The 27,920-nt window shown below is 35.1% G+C and overlaps 2 protein-coding genes across 2 annotated transcripts; both read right to left on the bottom strand.

Moving 5' to 3' along the window:
* Positions 1–8,956, bottom strand: LOC140140578 (uncharacterized). Its single transcript, XM_072162335.1, has 8 exons — positions 8,764–8,956; positions 8,459–8,528; positions 7,804–7,856; positions 7,237–7,365; positions 6,787–6,983; positions 2,248–2,325; positions 1,558–1,777; positions 1–119 (listed from the first exon to the last, which is right to left on the bottom strand). The coding sequence occupies exons 1-8, from the start codon at positions 8,954–8,956 to the stop codon at positions 73–75; spliced, it is 987 nt and encodes a 328-aa protein (XP_072018436.1). The 3' UTR covers positions 1–72.
* Positions 8,957–21,699: 12,743 nt separating this feature from the next.
* Positions 21,700–26,968, bottom strand: LOC140140577 (uncharacterized). Its single transcript, XM_072162334.1, has 7 exons — positions 26,715–26,968; positions 25,920–25,989; positions 25,215–25,267; positions 23,804–23,932; positions 23,012–23,208; positions 22,644–22,721; positions 21,700–21,819 (listed from the first exon to the last, which is right to left on the bottom strand). The coding sequence occupies exons 1-7, from the start codon at positions 26,914–26,916 to the stop codon at positions 21,700–21,702; spliced, it is 849 nt and encodes a 282-aa protein (XP_072018435.1). The 5' UTR covers positions 26,917–26,968.
* Positions 26,969–27,920: the final 952 nt, after the last annotated feature.

Genomic DNA, 27,920 nt, shown 5'->3' with positions numbered 1-27,920 from the left:
TTAGCATGATGAAATTATTCAAGAAAATATAGATTGTCACATTCCGTATGTCATAGTACCGAGAATAATTATTCAATATCCAACGCACATTTCCTTGGGATCTCTTCCTGGCATATGACCTGTAAAACGAGAATAAATAACGAGAATAATGTTAAACAACTGAATTTTACGAGTTTGAAGCGAAGCTGCCAGTATAAACGAGCTGCGTTCGTTTTACGGTTACGAAAAATGCAGTAGCAGCAAGGGAAAGAACAAAGCTAACCATGCATGCGTCGCAGTGGCGTAGCTGTGGGTTGGAAGTGGGGCGCGCGGTAGACGCCCGACGAAAATCCGCCCTACCTGCATTTGCAAAACTGTTTATGTGTAGCTGCCGCATCTTTACGAAGGAGAATTTTTTTTCAAATAATGTGATAATGTAATACCGTTAAGATTTGCCTAATGGCTGAAATGGGCTCCATTGACATTACTTTTTAGGCATAAAATTAACTTGCCCATTCGTATAAATCCTACCAGCTAATAAGGGTATTGACCCTTAATTCTTGTAGGGATTTTGTGAAGAGGGAGCTTCTCTATTTCGACTGATTAGTGCCAGAAGTAGGTAAGTGAAATAGCTGCCCTGTAAACATGGTAATGTACACACAGTATATATTGTACTCATCTACACATGGCAGCTATTCATACACTTATCCACTTCCAGAACTGAGCAGTCGAAAAGGAACACATGTGTGCCATTAGATGAATCTTTGCTAACGTTATATTACATTATATTATCGCTATGGTTACGGCGACAACTCACGTACATTGTGTGGATTTATGCATGTAACCGCGACCACTGCATGTACTAAAGCCCGGCGCTGATTGACAGCCAATTTTGACGGTCTTAACTTTTTCGTGAGGTGAGGTTCAGCCAATCAGAAAAGACGTACTATGAGGTTGTCGTCAGACGGTCTGTTTAGTGACGAAGGAGCACAAATCGGCTCGGAACGAGACTAACTTAAAAGCCGCCTGATAAGTAAGAGTTTTTCGATCGTCACCCTGTTACGATAATTGGCTATTTGTAATTTTGAGAACAAGTACAAAATATATTTCAAGCATGCATTTAAACATACTTATTCACCCAATCTTTGTACAAGAAAGAAAATGGTAATGAGTCAAATTAAGATTACGTAATTGGTGCATGCTTGAGCCATATTTTGAGTATGTTCTTTTTGGTGAGTTAAGATATCGAATACTGTAATACAAAACCCACATAAGTCCATACTTTGGCCAAATTGAGTTAAGCATGAGAAATATTTTTAATGCTAACAGCGGCTTATCATGTATTATGTATAATAGTTGAAACCAAATCCACCCTTTACGTGCGTCTATTGAGCATGTGAAATCCAACATGGCCTATACCCACCATGTATGATACACACTGTTTTTTAGTTTTCTCAAAATCACTTTCGATGGACTTGGGTGGGTTTTGTATTCATGTATTCAATTATTGAACCAGGCTGCCGATTTGCAACATGATGATGTCCTCCAAAATATTATAAAAAATATATAAGGCTATACCATGCTCGTCTTTAACATCCTTGCATATCTCCCAATATTGCGATGTTTGCATAAGTCGTTCCCATGCAGGTTCCCACCATTCTAGCAGAGGATTATCCATACGCAGCATCATAGCGCCACCTGATGCGTCCAAAGAGCAGTCCATTACAGGGTCTTCCAGTCGCGTCAAGCCCTCAGGCAGCAGAGATAAATTGCTAGCTGCCGCTATACACACATCCACCTACACACAAAATAATCGTCAATATTGTTTTAATAATGACATTAAAGCCAAGTATTTGTTACGGTCTTTAATACCTGTAAACTGTAAAATATAAAGCCTGGAACATTTACATTATAAGTTTCTTTAAACATGTTAAATACACGTACAGCAGAAACATAGTTTTGTACAGTAAATTGGTTTCATAGATATAGGCGTGAGTGGTGTAAGATGAGGTATGTGTACTTACTATTACGTCCTCTATCGTACGTGAGATATAACGTCCGAAGCTTATATTCCATACACACAAGAATACACTAACAAAATGTCCTCGGTATGTCGATTGAGTACGGATTCAAACGACCATGTTTGCATAGTTCTAAAAGGGGTCCACTTTTGGAGGCGACTACTGTACACTTGTCTGTGTTATAAACATATTCGTTATAAACGGGGTGGGGTGGGGCCGGATCAGCATTGGGAACGGGGTAACCTACCTCACCAGAAAGAACCGCGTTTAACATGTCATTATCCAGAGGATAGTGATGTATTTGTGAAACTGAGAGTGTAGATCCCTGAACAGAAAGAAAACAACTCATACTTCAGCAATCAACGTAAGAACTTGTATCACTTATACGTATAGCCCGTCAACGTTGCATGGTACCATCTGACAGAAAGGCCACTTAGTGATTGTAATGGTTTCGTAACATTTTTTTAACATAGCATCCAATGGCGTTAACATGTATATACATTATATGGGTTGTGTTTGAATTTCTACCTTTTTAAAATTTGGGGTAAAATATTTTGGCAATTTTGACTAATAAATTTTAAATATTATATGGCATGGAAATTAAATTCTGTCAAACATTAAGGTATTTGATAGAACATTTTACCGCCACATCGGCTGGAATATGTGCAGCAAAAAATATGTCATTTTTTGAGACCAACGGTTTTTAACTATGATCTCTCACAAAACAAAAGCCATAAAATGTAAGTTTTATGGAATTATTATGGAAACTTCCGGGCCTCATAACTCAAATTGTTGATCTAAGTAGTCAAAAGTATACGGTCAATTCCAGCGAAAGCGGGACAAAATTCTCTATGTTAACTTTCCACTTTAAAATGTCATTAATAACGGAAATCACGTTATTGATGGAGCATACCATGTCATGTCCAATGTGCTCTCTCTGAGCATATATGCCTTTACTAGCAAGTCATACCAGGGGAAAAGTTATGATGGCTTAAATGAATTGGCGTTACCCACGAATTCAAAGATAAAGCACCATATATGTCATTTAATGTCCTTCAATCAAAATGAAATTATTACCGTTAGAAAGAAGTTTGCATGATCTCTCATCATATGTAAAACGATTGAATTCCACCAAAGTTTGTGGACTCTAGAGGCCATTAAGTCAATTTGGCTAATAATTTTGTTACCCGCGTATCAAAAAATAAAATGATCGTTCTGAAAATGTTAAGTGAATATGCCATAAATGACTATATCATGAAACGAAGTTTCGTACTATAATTGTGAGGTCTAAGTGATTATTTTATACAAAAACATTTTACCCATAAAACTCCACAAAATCAAATTTGAAAAAGGCTTAAATTCGTGGGTAACATGCATATGCGCATTTAACACTGTATTTGGTCTACAATCAACGAAAAAAGTCTTGGAACGCTTACGTGTAAATAACGGAAAACTCTCATCCCCTCTCCCCCGTCCAATGTTGAGAAATGCCAATGTCTTCAGCGGCTTCCCAATGTGTTCCAACATTTATTGATGGGGAGAGGGGAAGGGTAAATCATTATTGTAGATGTCATGCTTGTTCCCAGGCAAAATATACGTCATTTCCATGATCATATGAAATTCTGCACGGAATTTCGACAGAGTGTACCAAGCGTTCCAAGGACTTTTTTCGTAGATTGTAGCAAGAAAAGTTATTTTCAATCCGATGGCACTTCCACCTGATAATTCACTAGATATGATCTTCTCATTTGATAAGTCTAGAATAGAAAAGGAAAACATTTTTAAAATGGCCCTCAGAGAGAATTTTGTCCCGCTTTGGCTGGAATTGACCATTATACATATGGGCAATTCCACGGTAACTCGTGCTACACTTTATGGCGTCCTTTTACATACTTTGTGCTCCAGCTTTTTAAAATCATTTGATTGGAATCTGTATTTTTGTATTTTAATACCCAACATTCAAGGCTAGATCCTCATAGTATTGCTAAATGAATATATCAACTTTTGTATGTATGGGACAGCTGCGAAAAACGGTAACTCGTGCTACGAGCAGAGGACATGCTAAAAAATCACTCATTTTTATTTTGATCGTGTCCTAAAACAAAAAACATTAAAGCCTAATTGATTATATAATAAGTAACTACTATGCTAAGGTTTATCTTGGTATAACTTAAAAAATTTTGTCCCTCATAGTTTTACATTGACTGGCAAAAAACATGGTAACTCGTGCTACGGTAACTCGTGCTACAGTTTGTCCGGCCATATACAAAATGGTTAATGTTCTTTTAAATGTCAAAGTTTCTTGATAAAAATTCCTCAATGACTGGTATATGATCAAATAACCCAATCTATGTGCATATAACCAAAGTATACTTTGATATAACCATGATAACCCCAAAAATAACCCAATTTATGTACAAATAACACCAATACAATGCATGTATCAGCATACAATGTACCACACACATTACATCCCAGCATTACATATGTATATATGTACTTAATCCCTTGCTCCATCCTGTTTGGATATTTCATACATTGTACATATGTAGGGCTTAAATTTCACCAGTTAAATTGAACAGTCAACAATTGATAGATTGATAGGTTATTTCACCCTAAATTAGTTCACAAAACTTGTAATGTTTGTGGTTCTTTACAATGATCGGCTCTGTAAGTTTCTTTAAATTTAAAAATTGCTTTCTGAGGTACCGGTATAGAATGTTAGAATGTTTGGTCATCTTTTGGTTGAGATCATTTCCTGTGATTTCCTGCTTGGTGCATTACTGAATACAGTTTGCACGATTTCAATCACTTCACCTGGAAAATGAGACCCATATACTCAACAACATGAACAAATTTTGTATCAATCATACAAATCTCAGTATCAACTTGAAATGTCACTGATGTGGCTGTTAGCTAGTCTCAGGATTTCCAGTATCTATATTTCTTGGACTAGATTTGGGGGGGGGGGGAACTAAAATTTTGGTTGCATCATTAGTAATGGGATATAATTTTACTAGAGCATTTTTTTGGAGAGACTGTACAAGTTTTCAAGCTTCAAAAAAGGGACTTTATTTTGGTAAAAATTTGGTATATACATGTACACTATTTTGGCGCATGATCAGGTGGAACTGGCTCCTTGAACCTTAAATTCTCTATCTTTGCCTTCCATATTTTTACTTTCATTTTTCTGTCAGAAGGGCACTTTTATCTTTAATTTTGGGCCCCCACACATGTGTGTTTGCCTGGTTGTTTCTTTGTTTGTTTCTTTGTTCGGCTGCCCGAGCGGAAGCAAATTGATTAATCCACTGTGCAGCTTTAACGCAATAATCGATCAACTACATACTTGGTATACCGGTACTATGCCAGATAGATAGGTATGGTGATAGGATATGGTGGCTTGATGTGCTGTATAGTTTTGTGTTATGTTATTTGCATATTTATGAATATTAATGAGCTTATTTGCATATTTTACCTACATTTTCAATAATCCACTCTGCAGCTTAAATGCATTAATAACCAATCAACTTCAAACTTGGTTTGGTGATTGGATGGATATTGTGACCTGATGTTTGTCATGTTATTTGCATATTTATGAATATTAATGAGCTTATTTGCATATTGCATATCATTTGTATTTACAAAACATTGTTATTTACACACTTTTGAGTGAGTGCCACCTTAATTACGAACCACGTAATTCTAGTTTGCCAGGGGGAAGTCTGCCCCCACCTGCCCCTCCCCCCACTGGCTACACTACTGCTAGAAAGTTGTTACCATGGTTACATAAATGCATATTCATGCAGTTGGGAGATACCTCTATTGCTGCCAAGTGGTATTTTGCATTACCTTTGCTGGTACAGGGGGAAGTGGGCTATATGGTAACTCGTGCTACATCGGTAACTCGTGCTACTGGTAACTCGTGCTACAGTTTTAGGCAAGATGGTGGATAGAGTTTTGTATTTCAATTTCTGTATTATTATTCAAGGTACTACTAGTAGAAGGAAAAAATAAGTGGCATCAATTAAATTGCCAACATTTTGAAAAAAAAAAAAAAAATGCATCTCTCGGTAACTCGTGATACACCATATTTAGTGTTATGAAAACACAATGAAAGGAAAAAATTAGCGGGGGTTATTTAAAATGTGATGGATATTTCTTGAAGACCATATTTCATAGATATAAATGTATCAAATTAAAAAGAAAAGTGCCCTGTTTAATAAAATAGGCCCACTTAGAAAAATATCTAAGTTGAACAGGATTTTTCCACTAAAATACACTCTCCGAAGAAATTTTTTTTTTTGAACAAAATGTTAGAAAAATGCAGAAAAAAATTTAGAACTTGAACATTACATCTGTTTGGAATAATATGAAAGTTAAAAGAAATACATAGAGGCAATTTTATTTTTTTGAGTCATGTCCACTTTTGCTTGGAATTGCCCATATTTAGAATGGCAAAAACTTGATAAATCCATCTGTGAGGTATAATTTTATATATCTTGATATGTTGGCCTACAGTCAAGCTGAATTATAGGATAATAAATAAATAAAATAAAAAAACCCAGAAATGTGAGGAATGAGAAATTTTCGTGGTGTTTTAAAGCTGAAATTATCAAAATCAAGGGTCTTTCATGCTCTGTTTTGGTCTTTGGGAAATGTACAAAAATATTGGTCTTTTGTGTTGACTGCCCCCGATCCTGGTGTCTATAATTAAAATGTGTTTTGGGCCCGGGGTTTTATATGGCCTTTGTATTTGTGTCCTTCTGTGTTTGTCCGTGAAACATACCTTTATAGAAGTTTGACGAGCTAAACAGAATTCATCACTGATGAAACCATCTGTAAATCCAAACGTCATATTTGTTACATCGTTAGGATTAAATCCACGTGGGTTTCCAGTTTTGATGACGAAATAAAAGTCTATAGGTTTAGACCATGACTTGCTGAATTTGAAAGTCCGAGCTCTGCTGTGACCTTTGACCCAATCTGCAAGTTTAAGCACCGAAATAGCAATTAAGGTCAAAAGCAACAACAGGAAAATACAGAGCAAAGAGATAAATAAAATGTAAACATTATTTGTCACTATATGTTATGTCTTTTTTTTTTTACTGTAATCATCATTTTATGAAACTACTGAATAAATATCACTATTCATTATAAATTTTAAACTGAGATCCCCGCCCGGGGATCCCCGTTAAAATGCAACACGTTTGATGATAAATATTTTAAGATTAATTACCTGCGCATGCGTCATACCATTCACTCATTAGACCTACACCTCCTCGAGGTACTTGTCCCTTTTCTGAATCCCAACAGTGTTGCCAGACGTCATACACCAAACGGCAATCCTTATTTGCCAATTGACAAACTGTTAAAGAACATATCACGCAACATAATGATAACAAGCATGATGCAAAATACAGGCCTTGGATGCTACTTTCTTACCATACGATTACAATGCCAAACAAGTTTACCTCAAATGAACTTTGACCTTTGCTAAGTTGCAAATGAATTTACAATGGTCATGTGAGAACATCTTTGTTCATTTTCAGCTTATAACGCCGACATATACAGCCTGTCTCAAAAAAAATTGCGCCCTCTGCTTATATCAACGTCAAGGGTACAGTCTTAGCTCTCAAATACTGTTTCTTCTGTTCAATTTGCTTTTTAGTTAACAACGAAAGTGTACAATCAAAATTGTGGCAGTTTTCCAATAATGTGACGTATAATAACATTGAATGTAAATTTAGATAAACAATATCATAATTATGAAATACAAATTCACTTGCTAAGAGGAAACACATACCCGCGTTTACTATGTCGACAACAAATCCCTTTAACTGGCCAGATATCGGATCGCTGCAAATTAGAAAAAATAGACATTTTCAAATGTTTTTTAAACAAGTATCAAACGTCGTTCTATCGTTTGCAGGGTAAACAAACACATAAATAAATAAATATATAACATTTCTGTAAAAATAGATTCGTATTTATTTTCCATAAAATGTTAGCTTTTACTGTCAGATATGAGCCGAACAAGTGAGGTAAAGCATAGATCATTGGAATGTTATACTAGCGCCCATGCATGTTACTCCCGCGGTTGTAATATGGTACGATCCTCTGGGTGTGTGTGTATGTGTATCCCGCACGCCATGTACGTACTGTGCATACGTGTTGACTATAATATTTCCATTGTAATAATAAAACGCCGGTTCCAGCGTTTTATTCAAAATCTCGGATTTTGACAAAACTACAGCACCCAAAGTCTTGATTTTTGCAGAGTATCTTTATTGACTAAAGTACATTACAATCGTGTAAAAACCAGAATTCAAAAAAAAAAAAAAAATAATTGAGGGCGTTCTCTTCAGCAAATGTTATAATATGGCTTTAAAGCAGCAAAATAACTAAAAAGAAACCATTGAAAAGGACGCGTTTTTTTTATTGTTGTTACAATTTCTTACATGTAAATGTTATTAGTTTGGTAATGCCCCATTGCAATATTCCATATCCTATCATTCTTCGCATTGGAGCCTGTAAAATGAGACGAAAACAAGTTTTTAAAGTTCATTATTTTACATAACGAATTATTCAAAAATTATTAGCCCCATTCAGTTTACTGTCACTTCTAACATGTCTAAATGTTATTATTTCCATTAATTTGTCAAAGTTCGATACTAGCATTGTTAACATTGTTGTATTAGAGTCCTGTTTGTTTCATGTTGTTCCGAATTATGTGTTTATACATAAACGTAGAGAACCTACATACCTTCTTGTCCAGTGATGGTAACCCTGGCTTCACCTCCATTCTGTGTCAAGCTTATTAACGCCACAACCAGAGCAACGGATGATAGAAGTACTGCAACAACTACCAACATTAGAAGCAACTTATTTACACCAGAACCACGTTCCTGTGCAAGAATTCTACCTGTATCACTTGAATCTAAAGTTTCCATATTCATTTTGTAGCTCTAAAGACTATATATTTGTAGAAAAGAAAATGCGGCTTTGTACAGGTGTAATACAGTGCATGCATTAGTAAAGGATTTTATCAACTGGGATATCGTACTTGACCAGGTCAAGTCCTGGGGATAAAGTTTTGGCCTTAGTTCATGTGAATGAATTGGGTAGCAACGATCAAGTTGTTGATGTACATGAATGCATGTATTTAGGCCACGAACAAATAACTGTTTTACTTTCACGGGCAGATGAAATTTTCAAGTACGGCAGGTCGATATAGGGATTTTATTATAATTATTATTATTATTATTATTATTGTTGTTGTTGTTGTTGTTGTTGAATTTTCAAGTACGGCAGGTCGATATAGGGATTTTATTATAATTATTATTATTGTTGTTGTTGTTGTTGTTGTTGTTGTTGTTGTTGTTGTTGTTGTTGTTGTTGTTGTTGTTGTTGTTGTTGTTGTTGTTGTTGTTATTATTATTATTATTATTATTATTATTATTATTATTATTATTATTATTAATATTATTATTATTATGAACTTGCTCAAAATAAAACAGTATTGTTTTAATTTTTTTAGGTATAATTGTAGCCTCGAATGGTCCTTAACTATTAAAACCAAAAGGTACTGTTTTTGGATTACTATGCTGGAAAAAAATTAAAAATTAAGATTAAAAGTTGTATCAAACCTATTCCTATAGTTTCTATTCATCAACACTTTATCCAAAATCAGAATGAATCAAATCGATCAAGTAATAATTAAAATAATAAAAAGGTGGATCAAAGCAATTAACTAAGCTCTTTAAATATAGAACTAAGAAAAAGACTTTTAAGCTTACAGTACTTTATTTATTTAAGCAATGGCGAGTCGATCTAAACATAATCAGTGGACTTCGGGTATATATATATAAAAATGCGCTTTTATAAATGCGCACGTGACATCTACAACTCGCCATACCGTGTTCAACGATGTAAGGTACCCGGATGTACACAAACTCCACATGCAAAAGTATAGGCGAAAATGACAGGTTGCAAGGGAAATTGTTCTTGCAAAATAGTCGCATTTATTTGGGTTATCCATTACGGAAAAAACATTAACGACGGAAAAGCTAGATATAGCTGATTTAAAAAACTTATATTTCATTATGTCCGTGCTAAATGGGCGTGGCAATTGGCCATATAGACTATGGCATTGTCGATTTTTGATAAATAAAAGCATGTTATTAATGTTAATCATGATGAAAGCATTCAGTAGAACTCGAAATTATACTGATATTTATTACATCAAAATACTAGTATAAAATTGTTATGAAAAAGTTTATATAATTATATTAGTGACAGTAAAAGTAAAGTGTACGTAGGCTTATATTATTGAATGCAACATATCGTAATGTCATAATTGTATTGGCACTTCAATACTGAACAATTCTGATTTTAGAATCTGCCAGTTTATTAATCGCGATATTCCAGGTTAAAAATCGACTATGGACTTTCAATTTTAAACGGGATTTTGAACGGGCAATGTCCCTAACACTCACACTGTCAATCATACTTGTTTATCAATCAAATTTAACCGCAAGCAAATACAAGACGCGCTCATGCACTTACTGACGCGTTTATGCAATTACACAACACACAGGCCCGGCATACTTGTGTACCATGTAGTTATTAATGGTAATGACAGGTACCCGGAGGATTTAAACCATAACGAGATCTGGGCGACCAATCACAAGCTAGATCCATTTAAAGATGCATTACATCATGGCCAATTTTAGTAGGCCAGATTTCCGACAATATCATAATGACCTTTGACCCCAATACATATGCGCAAGTTACGTAATTGTAGGGTGTATCATGTAGGAGGAGAAACATTTTAAAGTTTGTTACCAGAAGAAGATGAAGAAAGATAGATAGAAAGAAAGAACAATCGGATGTAGTAAAACAGTACCTAGCTCGGGGGTTGTAACCCCCCCCCCCCAGCTAGGTAATAACTATTTCAAACAACTAAAAAGGGAAAAGTCAATATTTCAACAATTTTACAACGAGGAACGATTTTTACAAAATCATGGATTTTACTGTAGAAACCTATCAATGATGGGCCTGATCCCCCTGGTAATTTTTGATGGTCGGTCTTATAACCAAGGGCAAGGTGCTGAGGTAGAATTTGTATCACTAAAATGAGCACAGATGATGAATCTACGATTAGCTTAAGTCGTTGGGGTGTAGGACCTAAAGACTCGAATTTTTATGGATGTGAAATGCTAGGGTGGTACAACCGCCCTCTCACTCTTTCGTAGCTACAAGGGAAAGGTAACTTAACTAAGGAGTAATTAGACATCATGAGCCAATAAAAGTCATTTGTATTCAACTTAAAATTGACTTTCTAAGTTCGATAGCTATCTTGTGTATCTATAGCCCTCCTAAACATTCCTGAGGTTATCCAAAGTTCGAGGTACCTTATAGTAATCCCATGGCACATAGTCCAAACCTTCCCCTCCGAAAAGGAGACACTTGAATGCATACCAGTAGTGAAGCCAAGAGAGGCGGACGTCCCCCTCGAAGGGACATCGATAAACGCCGGCAAGGCTATGTAAATAGGGCGTCAAATTGTCAAATGAATCATGAACACACTGGAATTACAGGTGATTTATAGAAGCACTAGGTATCACATCAGCAGTTAAGCTTTAGCACGATGAAATCGGTCAAGAAAATATAGATTGCCCAATTCCGTACAGGAATGATTATTCAATATCCAACGCAGTTGGGATGTTCGCCGGGCATATGACCTGTAAAATGAGAATAAATGCGAATAGTGCCGTTAAACAACCGACTTCGTAAGAGTTTTCTCCCGGGGGGCACTTCAATATGAAATGGATATAGGTGTAGGGCTGGCACTTTCGCACTAAGGGGCATTCGGTGAGAACAAAATGGTAAAAAATATGGGGTCATTGGGTGAGAGCATGATTTTTGGCATTCGGTGAGAGCAAAATGTGAAAAATATGGGGTATTTGGGTGAGAACATCTTTGTTTAAATAGAATCTTTGGGTGAGAGCCCAACAGCACCACAGAAACCTCGAAAATCGAATGTCTAGTTCTAAATGGCTTCAAATATCTTTGTTTTTACCAAATAAGTAACAAAATCTGTGATAAATGCGCCAATTTCGCGCAGTCCTTGCTACTGGTAAAAAAGATTACCCCTTTTCCGCGCTATTTGGTAACTCTCATGGTTGTCAATTTTTGTGTTGAGTCGGGGGCCGGGGATAAATGAAAGTTGCTGTTCAAATTGAACTTGTATATGGGTGACAGATCAAATGGAAAAATATGGTGTCTTCGGGTGACAGAGCATGTGTTCGTAAAAAATATGGGGTCTTTGGGTGACAGCGATGCTGAAAAAGTGGGTCTTAACAGCCCTACATTCGCGTCACCTCCAAAAGTTGAGTACCCCCGGGAGTTTTCTCGACTTGAAACTTTTTGAAGTGAAATTGCCAGTATCAACGTTTTACGTTTGTTTAGCAGTTGCGAAAATGCAGCGGCAACATTTTGCCCAACCATTAATCCATGGGAAAGAACAACGTTAATCTTCCCGAATATCGTAATGCCGTGTTTGTCGCAGTGATATATCTGCGGAGGGGGTGCTTAGGGGTAGGGTGGGTGCAACAGCCGCCCCGACGGAAATTAGTCATATGGGCATCCGTCCCTCAATGAAGTTGTGTAGCTGTTAAAGTGTTGAATGTGTTGAAATGTTGAATGTTAAACTATTGAATCATTACAATGGAGAAAAATGCGATAATGTAATATAATCATTATTGCTAAAGTTACGGCGACAAAGGCCTTTTTCGACACTATTGGATACATGTAAGTTAAATAATGAATTGTAAGTAAATAAACAAATTCATGAATAAATACATAAAACATTTATTACAAGGAGTATAATGAGATAAACATAACATTTTGAATAAAATCACAGACTACTAGAACTGCTATTACTAGACGATGGCTTCTGAATTTGATGACATCTGCACCTCACCCATTACAGAATTTAAACTCTTAATAAGGTTTTTTTTACCAAGACGTGAAATTAAACAATGCATTCCACTCGTTCCAGCAGTTCTTCGAACCAAATTGACTAGCATTTGCATGTTGCTTGTGTATCAAACCATTTAATTTCGAGTAAGAATAGTTTTTATGCAATTTTTACAGATTAAAGCCTGATTTTTCCTTCATGAAATTTGACCCATACATGTCACTCATAATTAAACTTGGGCCAGTGATTCGTCTGACCACCGTTCGGTGTTAATGTCATTTAATTTAGAGTATTTAAGTAAGACCCTCGTACCTGTGCCTTGGCCAGCAGTTCTTTTGACCAAGTTGGGTGTTTAATGCAGCAAAGATTTTCACAAATTTACGTCTAATAATCCCTATACACATGAATTTTAAGCTCCAGTCAACCAAGTTTTTTGTTAATTCGGCATAAAAGTCCGGTATTAGTAGCATTTTATGCAAGGGATGTTAAGAATCAGATTAAGCAGATTCGACGGCTTAGCAGTAAATCAGTCTACTGATATGCAGGGTGTCCCAAAAAAGAGGCCCCTCATTACGCCCTCTTTTTCTCCTATTTCTGAAAAGTTGATTAAATATCGTTTGGTATGTAAAGAAACCTTTAATCGTTAGCTTTAATATAGCAAAACAATTATTTCAATCGGCTCACACGTTTTGAAGATATGCCCTTTTGAATAAAAGTACCCGTCCACGGATAGCAAACAGAGTGGTTGGGATGGTTCATGCTGTGGAGTGGCCTGCACGATCACCAGACCTCACACCAATTGATTTTTTTCCTTTGTGGAAAAATCCAAGATAATCGCAAACGTATTACTGAATGCATTCGCAAGTATCCGGCGCACAAGGATGGTACGCAACGCAATTGATGCAATGAGGACCAGGGCTGAAATCTGTATTCGCCAAGGAGGCAACCAGGTAGAGGGCATAGAAGCACAGTAAACTCACTTCAGAAGAACCAAAGACAAACCAAACAGCCTTTTTGGACTACCTAAAAAGTGAAATGACTTATGTTGTAAATAAAAAAAAAGGTAAGAAACATACATATAATAAAACAAAAAGGCATAAATAACCAAGAAAATAGGTAATTGCAAGTAAAGCAAAAGATGTCCCATTTGGCATTCATTTTACCCACAAATTAATGACACTATTAACAAAATCCATTGCCCATGAACCCACTGGTAAAGCCCAATCCATAAATAAAGTTATTTTATAAAGTTATCATTGAGGAATGTTTAATATTCATGCATGGTATGTGTACTTCTTTTCAAACTTTGAAGTAGCAAACCTTCTCCGTGGACAGAGTGAAAAACTGGCACATTTCTTTATAAGAGCATATCTTCAAAAGTTGTGAGCCGATTGTAAAATTGTTTTGGTTTATTAAAGCTAACGACTCAAGGTTTCTTTACATACCAAAGTTATATTTGATCAACTTGTCAGAAATAGGAGAAAAAGAGGGCGCAATGAGGGGCTTTTTTGGGGGGACACCCTGTAAGCAGTGTGTTTGTAGCATCATGTCCTAAAATTAAACTATACCATGTTCTTCTTTAGCATCCTGGCATATCTCCCAATATTTCGATGTTTGTATAAGTCGTTCCCATGCAGGTTCCCACCATTCTAGCAGAGGATTATCCTTACGCAGCATAACCCAGCAAACACAAAACGTTTTCAAAACGTTTTAAATTGGTTTTAGTTTGGTTTCGGTTTTGTGAAACGTTTATAAAACGTTTTAAAAACGCTGCCATGTGACATGATGTAACAGTTCAATTCTTGATTGCTGAATGTTTGCACCAAAACGTTTTAATAACGAAATAATAACGTATACAACGGCTCTTAAGACAATCATGATGGAACGCAATCATAGCGTTTATAAAACGTTCTAATATAACCAATTAGTATAAAGCATAATTTGTCATCATTAAATCGTGTGTCGTCTTCTTTAACATCATCATCTTCATATCAACATCATCATCATCATGCATCATTATCAGCATCATCATTCCATCATATCAAAGAACACATTTTCATAACATGTTTTATAAAAGTTCGGGTGAAATGGTTCATGTTAAAATTAATTTCTGATGATATTTTTGGTAATTTGTAAAATGTACAATTGAAAGTTATTTCCTCAACCACTATTTTTAATGTTGCGTAAATATTTACATCACATGTAGGCCTATCTTGAAAAGACTTTCTTTTAGCTCTTTTATTAGGAAAACATACTGCATTATATTGTACTCCATGCAAAATGAACTTTTGAACCTTTGGCGTAAACGAACATAAATTCAAAATATTCAGCCTCATACCATGCTGCTTTGACCTCTGCCTATGACTGCGCAGTGCAAGGTGATACTATAGTATGCAGACAGTTAGCGTACTGGAAATGAGACTGCGTACTTGACCTGTGGTATGCCAGGGCAGTTATTATTTTAACGGTCATTATACATCATGTACATGTTTTTGCCGAGCCGGACAATGTTGATTTTAGTATCAATACATGAATATAGCATTTTTAAAATCAACAAGCCACCAATTCAATTCAATTCAAGTTTATTTGGTTTCTTCTCACATATATACAAATTATTATTAAATACAGATAATCAAATGCATTATAAATTATATGAGATGTGGATGCCATCAAGAACGCTGAGCGTGTGGCTGATGGCACCCAAGGTTACATGAAAATATTACAATGAAAAACATAGAATTTAATAATTTATTAAATATGAAAATAACATTTTTACAAAGAAAAGAAAAACAGTAAATGGATGTCATATTAGGTACATATACATATACCACATGAATATATTTGACAAAAATTTGATATGAACTAGAACATCCATGAAAATGAGGGTGAAGAAAAAAAAAGCATCAAGGGGGGGGGTAAGGAAATTTACATGATTGATGCGTACTCGTTATTGACGGTTTCAGAGTGGTATTGATCCAGGATATAATTTTTCATTCGTTTTTAAAGGAGGATAGGGAGCAAGAGTTTTTAATGTCGTCGTTCAGTGAATTCCAAGTGGTAGGTCCCTGGGTTTTAATTGTGTTTTTGGCTAGCAGTGTGTTTGTCGTCGCGATGTTAAGGTCAAGGGCCTGTCTGGTCTCATAATTATGAATTTCAGAATTTGTCATGAAATGATTATTTGGTAAGTCCTGTGGGAGGAGGTCATGGTGGTAACGATACATATGAGTTGCTAGTTGAAACGTGTAAATATCACGAATTTTTAGTTTTTTAAGGAAATGAAAAGAGGGGTTGAATGATCCAGCCAAAGTGAATAAGTGCATGTTCTGATGATTTTCTTTTGCATAATGAAAAGGGATTCCAAGTTACTATTATTTTTATCACCCCATACCATTGTACAATAGGATAGGTATGGTAGCACCAGAGTGTTGTAAAGTGTTTGGAGGGAATCCTGGTTTAAAAATGGTCTGACTTTCCTAATTATGCCGTTATATTTTGAAACAATTTTTGATATATGGGATGTATGGGTCTTCCATGAAAGGTTGTTATCAATTAAAATACCTAGGAATTTAGTTACTTCTACTTTTTCGATATCTTTATTATCAATTTCAATGTTAAAATTATGGTCAGGTTTATTGTTGTATTTATTTTTAAAGATCATGAAGTTAGTTTTATCTATATTTAATGAAAGCTTATTGAATTTAAACCAGTTCGAAATTTTCTTGAGTTCTTTATTTATTAATTCTTCAAGTTGTTCTGGGTCTTTGTGGGAAAAAAGAATGTTGGTGTCGTCAGCAAAAATAATAAAATGGGAGGAAGGAGATGAAAGTGGGAGGTCATTTATATATAAAAGGAATAAAAGTGGCCCAAGGATTGATCCCTGGGGGACACCGCATATTATGTCACCTTCTGCAGATTTCTGGTGGTTATAAACGACATACTGTTTTCTTTCACAAAGATAATTTTTTATCCATAGATTGGCAAGACCTCTGATACCGTAGCTATTTAGTTTGTGGAGAAGTATATCATGGTTGAGGGTATCAAAGGCCTTGCTTAAGTCTAAGAATATCCCAAGACTATGCAATTTTTCGTCTAACGCACCTGTAATTTTGCAGTAAAGGTCATTTATTGCCATGTATGTGGACCGGTTTGGTCTAAAACCATATTGGTGGGAACTTAAGATATTATTTTTAGCAATGAAATCAGAAAGCCGGGTGTATATTATTTTTTCAAGTATTTTCGAGACAGAAGGTAATATTGAAATCGGCCTATAATTACTACAAATTTGATTATCACCAGATTTAAAAATTGGTATTACTTTTGCGATCTTGAGTAAAGATGGGACAATGCCTGTGAGTAGGGACCTATTGAAAATATGTGAGAGAACAGGGGCTATTTCATTGATTATTGTTTTGAGTAGTTTAGTGCTTATATTGTCAAAGCCACTACTGTTGCTAGCCTTAGGTTTTTTAGTTATTTTAATTATTTCGTCAGGGGATGTTGGGTTTAAGAACATACTGCTATGCTGATTTAATGAATTTAGTGGAGAGATGTAGTCATCGTCAGGAGTAGTTATTTTCTCAGCTAGCTTAGTGCCTATGTTGGTAAAAAAAATATTGAAGTTATCGGCTATTTCAGTTGAATTGGTAATTTTTTTTTTTTTTTTATCTTTAAAGAAGTCGGGTAATTTGGTACGTCTGTTTCTACCTAGAAGATTATTCAATGTTTTCCAAGTTTCTTTCATGTTAAATTTATTTGATTCAATTTGGGCGGTAATATGGGATTTTTGGCTGTACGTAGTAAATTATTTAATATATTTCTATATTTAGTATATTTAAGTTTATTTTCTGATGTAGGCTTAGAGATGTACTTTTTATATAGTTTATCTTTAGTTCTAATTGATTTAACAAGGCCTGTAGTGATCCAGGGCTTACGTGGTGATTTACGTTTGGACATTTTAGTTGTTCTTATAGGGCAGTGGATGTCTAATAGGCCAGTGGTTTTATTAATGAATTTCGTGTATGAGTTTTCAGGATTATCGTCGTGGAGTATAAAATCCCAATTGACAATAGACAGGGAGTTTTTGAAACCTTTAATATTATTTGGTTTGAATTGCCTTGTTTGTTTAGTTATAGGTTGAGAAATGTTATCAAAACGAGAGCCTTTAACAGAAATAAAATTTGGGAAATGATCTGAGAGGTCTGTAACCAAGTTGCCAGAAGTTATTTGGTTATCAGTATCATTTGTAAAAATATTGTCAATTAGCGAGATTGTAGTACCGGTCTTGGTTGTGTAGACTCGGGTGGGTCGATCAATACAGGGGAAAAATGAATAGGCGTACATCAGATTAACGAATGTATTGACTTGATGGTTATGGTCAAATTTTAGGAGATCGATATTGAAGTCGCCTAAGACAAAACATTTTTTCCTTTCTTTAGAGATGGTATTCAGGGCTGATTCCAGGTCAGAAATGAACTGATGGTAATCGACATATTCTGGTTTATAAATGACGCCAACGATTATATTTTTATCAGGGATTTCGATGAAAACAGAGTCGCAGTGAGTGGCTTTTATTTTAAGGTCAGGTCTTTGAATGAAATTATGTTTAGAGTTGATGAATAAGGACGCACCTCCACCAGATCTATCGGGGCGTATACAGTCTATTCTGTCATAGTTGTCAAGGTCAATTAAATTGGATTCATCGGTTGAATTGAACCAGGTTTCTGTAAAACCTATAATGTCAAAATCATGATTTAGAATCGAAATGTAATCCACAATAGTACTAGCCTTTTTATTAATACTTCTGGTGTTGTGGTGGAATAAAGAAAATTTATTTTGGCGGAGGGCATTTTCATTAATAATTGAATTAGTGTCGTAATATTTGCATTTGCAGCACAGGTTTAGGTCAATGTTACATGAATTATCTGACGTTTGGGAATGTGAATTGAGTACGCTACTAAATTTAGACGGAGTGAATTTGTGCTCTGACATGAAAGTTGACAAATCGGGCATGGTGCGAACGGGACAAAGGGTGCAGGAGAGAAACTAAATTAAAGTGGAAAAAAAAAAAAAAAAGCAAATAAGGTTGGATTTGGTCTGAGGGAAAAGAGGAAAGAAGCCATTTTACGAGAACAAGTTGAAACCATGAAGATAAAATAAATTCATGGTTAAGTTAACAATCAATATGTGGTTTAGAACAAATATAAGGGACTCATAGTCCCCTTTGATAATAAATACAATACAAGAAGTAAATACATTGTAATTCCAGCTGTGTTTTGAATGATTTCGTTTGGGGCACAATACTAGTTGAAAAACTCTTTCAGTACTGGATCAGCTGTCTGTATTTTACTGATTATTGATACATGCAGGTCATTCACATATGACTACAATGCCATTCATGGAGTTCACAAAGCCAAGAAACCGATTGCAAGGGTAAAATAGTATCCTTGATCAAGAATAATGAGGAACACCTGGATTGTAAAAAAAGCAGATGAATCCTATTATAATGTGGGATAGCATGCATGGACGGCTAACAGAGTCAATTGTGAAAAACCTACATGCCTCGGTTGACTGGTGAATATTATCAAAGAATAACTGATGATTGATGTACAATACATGAGATAAATACAATGCAATTTCAGCTGTGTTTTGATGGATTATGTTTGTAACACAATAGTAAAAGTCTATGAAAAGTACTCGCAATACTAGATCAGCTGTCTGTGGTTTACTGATTATTGAAATACATGCAGGTCATTCACATATAACTACAATGCAATTCATGGAGTTCACAAAGCCAAGAAATCGAAATTCAAGGATTAAACAGTATCCTTGATCAAGAGAAATGAGCGAACACCTGGATTTTTTTTGAAGAAAAAAAAACAACCCCAGATGAAGCCTAATTATCTTGTGGGATAGCACGCATGGACGGCAAACAGAATGAATTGTGGAGAGGAACAATTGCAAGTTGTTAAATTGCGAAAAACCTACATGTATCGGATGACTGTTGACTTGTATGGATGATTAAATCAGATTAAATCAATGAGATGACCATTACCCCAGTATTGTAAGATAATATAATGGTAATAGATGGACAAAAATAAGTCTCATGGTAATGAGATGATTACCATATTACAATGTATCAAGAGCACGCAATCTAATACATCACGAGTTATTATGCATCATTGGTAACAAGAAAAACCAGTAGTATTTAAAACATATTGAACATGACAATGTTATATAACAGACTGTTATGAACATTTATATCAGGGTGAGCAAAACACTTGGATAATATAAATCACATCAAATATACCTTACGCGATAACAAACATAGCTTTAGTAATTTAAAAAAAAATAAAATGAGGGGGAATATGTGGGACGAATTGACCCCTTGCACACAAATTTTAGACTGACCGTATCAGAGAATGAATGTGAGTGAGATTCACCTGTTGGCAAAAGATGGATAGATCAGTGTGTGTACAAAAGATCAATTACCATTTCCACGTTATCACAACGCTGCGGTGATAAGTGCATTTATTATATAATCAGGTAGCAAAATGATAACAAATTTAGACATTTCATGTAAATTATAATAAAGTAATAATGTTGATTAAAATACCGTACGTAAAGTATACTTATAACACTGATGAGATGTTGGATATAAAACACCTAGAGTCATTCAATAACAGTTTATTGATGGTTTAATTATTATATGCAATAAGTGATAATAAACATAGTTTATAGCAAAGACAAATGAATAAATTGAGAGGAAATATGTGGGATGAATCGACCCCTTGTACACAGATTTTAAAGTGAGCATATCATGGAATGAATGCGAGTGAAATGCATCTAAAGACAAAAAGCTGGATAGATCAGTGTGCACAAAAGATCAATTACCATTTCCACGTTATCACAACGCTGCGGTGATAAGTGCATTTATTATATTATCAGGTAGCAAAATGGTTACAATTTTAGTCATGTCATATAAATTACAATCCAATGCAGGTATATGGAGAAATGACTATGCAGACCTACACCATGGGACCTACACATCGGCCAAGTATATCGTTTTGGAATATAATTTATGTATATACTCTCATGACTGTAGGATAGCTGTTGGGATATTACTTCAATATTTTCCAAAAGGTGACATTTGCGGTTGAGTTTTCTTCCATCGGTAATTTGCTATAGGATTATATTGAACGGTGTCTTTACAAAATGCGAGTGTATGGATATGGATGGTATTCTATGCGGTCGCATAATCCAAACAGGTAGGCCTAGATGTTTGATACTGCAGCCAGTAAGAAGAAACATGGAAACTAACACAACGGCTAAAAGCTATATTTTGGTTGATCCGAATCATTCCTGCCGGCAAGAAGAACTGTCAAGAGCATGAAGCATGGAAGCCTTTGAGATATGCATTATCTCATGATGTGAGCTTAATCAATCATAGTTAATGTATCTCTTTATCGGCCATGTCTTGTACTACACAAGAGATCGAGAAGTTTTAACGTCATAATGATTCTATGGAAACGTTATTAAAACGGTTACGAAACGGTTTATGAAGGTGAGAAAAACGTTATGATAACGTTTTTAAAACGTTTCATGCAAACGTTATTTAAGCGTAATCAAAACTCCACACAATTGCGGTTTTTAAACGTAATAGTGAAACGTTTTTAAAACAAAACTGAAACGTATTATTAACGTTAAAAAAACGTGAAATGGCTAGCTGGGAAGCGCGCCACCTGATGCGTCCAAAGAGCAGTCCATTGCAGGGTCTTCTAGCCACGTCAAACCCTCAGGTACCATTGATAAATCGCCAGCTGGTGCTATACATGCATCGACCTACAAAAAAAGGGTGGGGGTAATATGTTTTATTGATGACACTAAACCCAAGTCTTTGTTAAGGTTTGACTTTAAAACAAAGTCAACAAAGTCTTCAATACTTGTAAACAATAAAATATACATTATAGAACATTTACATTAAAAGTTTCCTTTAACATGTAAAATGAACGTAAAGCAGAAGCAAGTTTTGTAGAGTATACAGTGGACTTCGGGAATATATATAAATGCGCTTTTATAAATGCACACGTGACATCTGCAAGTCGCCATACCGTGTTCAACCATGTAAGGTACCCGGATGTACACAAACTCCACACCCAAAAGTATAGGCGAAAATGACAGGTTGCAAGGAAAATTGTTCTTGCAAAATAGTGGCATTTATTGCAAAGGGCAAAATAATTTGACCCGAAACATAAACTCTTTATTTGGGTTTTCCATTACGGAAAAAAAATATATAAATTTTGAGCAAACTTATAGCCTATGCTACACATTTTTGACTTGTGCCACAACGTGAATTTTCAGGGACTTTTAATGTGTTATTAAATGTGCTGTTCGTATTCTGCGACAAATAAGCCCCAAAACTTGAACTTAGACTGAATTCAGGTTGATGCATTCTAATTTTTGGAAACACACGTTCTATTAACTGAGTTATCAAAATTAACAATAAATAATTTTGAGCAAACTTATAGCCTATGCTACAAATTTTGAAAGCTTAGCTACAACGTGGATTTTCGGGGACTTTTAATGTGTTATTAATGTGCTTTTCTTTAATGAGTGATGATTAAATATAAAACGGGGAGGGGTCAGATCAGAATCGGATTACCTACCTCACCAGAAAGAACAGCGTTTAACATGTCCGACGGCAAAGGATAATGATGTATTTGTGATACTGATAGTGTAGATCCCTGCAGAGAAACAAAATAACCTCATATATATTTTTTTCTATATTTTTTACCATCAACCGTCGCCATTACCACTTAGTAGAGAGATGTAAATGTTTTCGTACGGTGTTTAATACTTTAAAAAGGCGGGTAGGAGTCTTTCAGGGGGAACATGTTAATTAAAGCACTTTGCAATTAATCATGCTGTACGTCATAATGTTGTTGTTTTGAAAAATACTACCGTGTCTTCGTGTGTGACTTGGATAAAAATTAATATGGAATTGGTCTTTCTAGATCATCATAGCAACACATACCTTTATAGAAGTTTGACGAGCTAAACAGAATTCATCATTGATAAACCCGTCTATAAATCCAAACGTCATATTAGACACATCTGTAGGATTGAATCCACGTGGGTTTCCCGTCTTGATGACGAAATTATAATCTACAGGTTTCTCCCATGACTTGCTGAATTTGAAAGTCCGAGCTCTGGTGTGCCCTTTGACCCAATCTGTAAGTTTAAGCACAAACATATCAAGGTCAAAAGCAACCATGAAAAACCGGCGATCAACTAAATTGATATTAAAGGCGTTTCTCACCGAATGCAAAAAATCATGCTCTCACCCAATGACCCCATATTTTTTAGATTTTGCTCTCACCGAATACCCCTTAGTGCGAAAGTGCCAGCCCTACACCTATATCCATTTTATATTGAAGTGCCCCCCCCCCCCGGGGCTTTCACACTGAGATTAGGAGGTTTGCTTTTTGTTATTTCCTTATTCCACATGCTAAAGGACATTTCTGTACAGATGGATGAAAGAGTCTGCCGCACGACTATAGGGTGCGGACATAATATCTGATTAGTTGATTCAAAAATGTTACGACAACAGAAAAAAACAGAGCAAAGAGATGAACAAATATTTGTACCTTATATTTTGTACCTTAATCATTATATGAAACTGCGGAAGGGAATATTGGTTTAACACCATTATCCAAAAATAGCCATATTCATATATGTTTTCGACTGAGATCCCCACTACTATGGTAAAACATACACGCAAACTTAATGTAATACGTTTGATGAGAATAATTCTAAAGAGTATTACCTGCGCATGCGTCATACCATTCACTCATTAGACCTATACCTCCTCGAGGTACTTGGCCCTTTTCCGATTCCCAACAGCGTTGCCAGACGTCATACACCAAACGGCAATCCTTATTTGCCAATTGACAAACTGTTAAAGAATATATCACACAACATAATGATAACTCACATAACACAGAATTACGTACATGTATTGGATTCTTCTAGTACAGCTGCTAAGCAGAATCATTGTGCACTTTGTGATAAAAACATGAGAGTGTTTTTTAAGTATATGATTCAAAGTTTATTTTAAGATGTGAAAGCATTTCAGATTTGACCCCTGATGACCTCTAGAGGTCAGGAGAGGTCGCACAGGGTCACAAATTGGAAAATGCTCCGATATTGTTGACAGATACATTAGAAGACCTATCAATTCGTTATTTTTCTTAGCTTAACCAACACACGAGTCACAGTATGCCATGCAGTAGACTCGTTGCATAATATTTATAGGTATTTACTAAAAATATTTGGAATCGTAAAAGTAAGGTGAAGCGTTCAAACAAATCCCCTTTGTGCAAGGGAAATCCCTAGCAAATCCCGAAAGAGAAATCCCTTAATATTTTTAGAGGAATCCTCAACATTTGTATTTGTTGATATGGGTATGGGTGGTAGCTGGAAGGCTTCGAATCTCTTATCTCTTAGTTTAAGTTACACGACATTTCAGATGGTTAGATACCCCTAATTAGAGCTATTGTTATCACGTGGCTGTAAAAATAGCTCCCGGGGAGCAGTGCTATAGGGGCCTATCTATGCAATCGATAATCGGTTATTTTCATTGCGTGTATGAAATAGTTAAACAGACTAATCAAAAATATTAAATTGTGCGTGTTTTTATTATCATAATCGAAATCTGCATGAAAAATAGCTACTAAAGAGCCCAAAACATGCTTATGTGTTGCAAATAATGATTAATTTTTGGTCACTGGGTAAAAAATCAGAGTAAAATGTGTGGTATAACAGTGATATCGATCTTCCTCCTGCACTATATGAGTCGCCCATTGTGATCTCTCAAGTGGTCGTAGATAATCAATTCCCGACATGAAAGAAACTCTCAAGTGGTCATAATTGGTTCCGATAACGAATTTCTCGATCGAGTCCGCAAACGTCTTGAGGATTCGTATCAAGTCGTACAGCAAAATCTTCTTATCAAATCCCTTAGATTTTTTCATGTCTGTTACGCCTAAGGGATTTGACAAAGGGATTTCCCTTATGCAAACGGGACTTGTTTGGACGCTTCGCCTAAGTGTATAGTTTTCCAGTAATTTCCAATAATGTGACGTATAATAACGTCGGATGGAAATATAAATGGTGGATAAACATATCATATCAGTTACGAATTAAACTTAACAAACATAACTATAATGAACACCTACCCGCGTTTACTATGTCGACTACAAATCCCTTCAACTGGCCAGATGTTGGATCTCTGCAAATTAGAAAACATAGAAATTTTAAAATGTTTTTTCAACAATCATTAATGTTTTCCGTTGACTTAAGTCGCGCCGTAATGTTTGTTTGCACCTGCACAATGTATTACTCGATAGATAATTTTAGGAGCATATAGCTTAATACGTGCGTCCATTTGTGGCCCAATTTGACAATAACAATTCGGTTAAAAGGAAAAAAAGTCTAGGGTCGGCGCCATTTTAAGGTCAGTCGGATTACGCCAATCAAACATTTCTTTTTTATGCCTGATGCCTACCTGAATACAGCATGGTTGAATAAAAACCACTGCTTAAGTATGCCAGTGCTTCCCAAATATACTGGTTACTAAAAAACAAATACTTCGGTAAATTAAGGACCACTACATCCATATATCATGACTTTTTCTTTGTGTGCGTTGGATGAAACGTCGTGACGCAGTACAAAAGGTAATTTTCAAAGTAGACTTTCAATATTTTGAAAAACCACATTCAATGATCATAAATGTAATAAGCAAAACCACAGACTAATTTGTGAAGGAAGAAAATAATGTAAATGTCAGAGCATAGGAATACTACAAATGCAAATCAGCAAAATAACTAAAAATAAACATTAAAAAAGACGCGTTTGTTTTAATTGTTATTACAATTTCTTACATGTAAATGAAATTAGTTTGGTAATGCCCAATTGCGATATTCCATATCCTATCATTCTTCGCATAGGAGCCTGTAGAATGAGAAGAACAATGAATTACCCAGCAAACACAAAACGTTTTCGACATCATTCGCAAAAGGTTATAAAAGGTTGTCAGAAAACGTTTAAATGTCGGGTTATATAAAGGGTATAAAAACGTTTTCATAACATTCCAAAAACATTTTTGAAAACTTGATACAAAACATTCTAAACAGAATGTTATTTTGGGGTTGAAAAAATATTTTGAGAAAAATATTTGCCCAAAATATTTTCAATAACGTTTTAAAAACGTTTTCATGACCTTTATATAACCCGACATTTAAATGTTATTAAAAGGTTTTGGGTTCAAATATTTTAACATAATGTATAAAGTATTGACACAATATTTGGCCAAAATGTTTGCAAAAATAGTTTACAATAACATTTTTTGAAAACATTTAAAAATATTGTTGTAGTGTGTTTTTCATACAAAACGTTTTAAAAACGTTATCATGACCTTTATATAACCCGACATTTTAATGTTATTAAAACGTTTTAACCTAAACCAACAGCGAAATTATAACTTATTTAAAACGTTTTTAAAACGTTTTTGTGTTTGCTGGGTAATCACAATGAGTTAAAATTTGTTCAATTCAATATTACCTGTCATTATTTTCACGAGTTCATATATTGTTAGAGTATAATTCATGTTTGTTTCATGTTGTTCCGAATTTTGCGTTTATAAATAATATTACCCATTATTTAAGATAATCACATACCTTCTTGTTCAGCATGTCCAGTAAATGTAACCTTAGTATCACCCCCATTCTGTGTCAAGCTTATTAACGCCACAACCAGAGCAACGGAGGACAATAGTATTGCAACAACCACCAGCAATAGTAGCAACTTATTTACACCAGAACCGCGTTCCTGTGCAAGAATTCTACCAGTATCACTCGAATCTAAAGTTTCCATATTCATGTTGAAGCGAGACTATTTGTATTAACGAAAATGGACATAATATGGTTGGACTGTTTTGATCCGGAGTGTCATCATCATGTAAAGGATTCTAACTGGTAGTGTACTTGACTAGGTCAAGTCCCGGGGATAAAGTCTCGGCCGGTGTTCATGTCAATGTGGTAGCAACGATCGAGTTGTTGATGTACATTTGAAATAGTGTCAAATTATTCTACAATATTTAAGACTAGTATTTTTAACCATTTTTAAGGAGCTTGGATTGATGAAATGTAACACTAATAAGCTTTAGCGATGTCGATGTGAAATCGGTTTATTTTATTTTATTATTATTATTATTTTTTTGCTTTCATTCGTTTAAATAATTAAAATAAATAATTTAACCAGTAAAATAAATTAAAAAACAAATAATAATTAAAGAAAAAATTATTTGTGCCTACGTCCATTAGGCAAATCTTTACGGTTAAATCATGAATAAGCCCTGCATTATTTTTTAGATATATAAATAAAATAAAAGGCTGGAAAAGCTGGCAGCGCTATAATTATTTATGCGATTGTTGAATCTAAACATGAGCTAGAAAACTTTGAAACAAAATTGCCATGTCATTATTAAATGACAGTCAGTTTGGATGGATTTTACGAATAAATATTTGTTTATCAAAATCGTACTCAAAAAATATAAACATTTTTCTTGCTTTTATAGACTAAATTAAGGGACTCCTAACTAGACTCATCGAATAATTTCAAAATAAGCTCAAGTAGCATGGACCTCTAAAACTATAATAACATGAGTAAGGAAATAATGCTCCACATTCCGTAGGTTTATCCAAACACTAGGATCCACAACACCCTCATCTATCGGGGCACATTTCTTTAACCCCAATACAGTTGCACATTCATTGAATGACCTTTGGAAATTTGGGTACACAAACTCATACTCTGAAACTTGAGGTCAAATTTTGCACTATGAGTGTTTAATTTAGGTTGTTGAACTATGCCATTGGGATGAG

This window comes from Amphiura filiformis, chromosome 19, assembly GCF_039555335.1.
Source record: "Amphiura filiformis chromosome 19, Afil_fr2py, whole genome shotgun sequence".
NCBI classification, from domain to species: domain Eukaryota; kingdom Metazoa; phylum Echinodermata; class Ophiuroidea; order Amphilepidida; family Amphiuridae; genus Amphiura; species Amphiura filiformis.
Note: the sequence above shows the minus strand (reverse complement) of the source record. Positions and strands in the feature narration are given on the sequence as shown.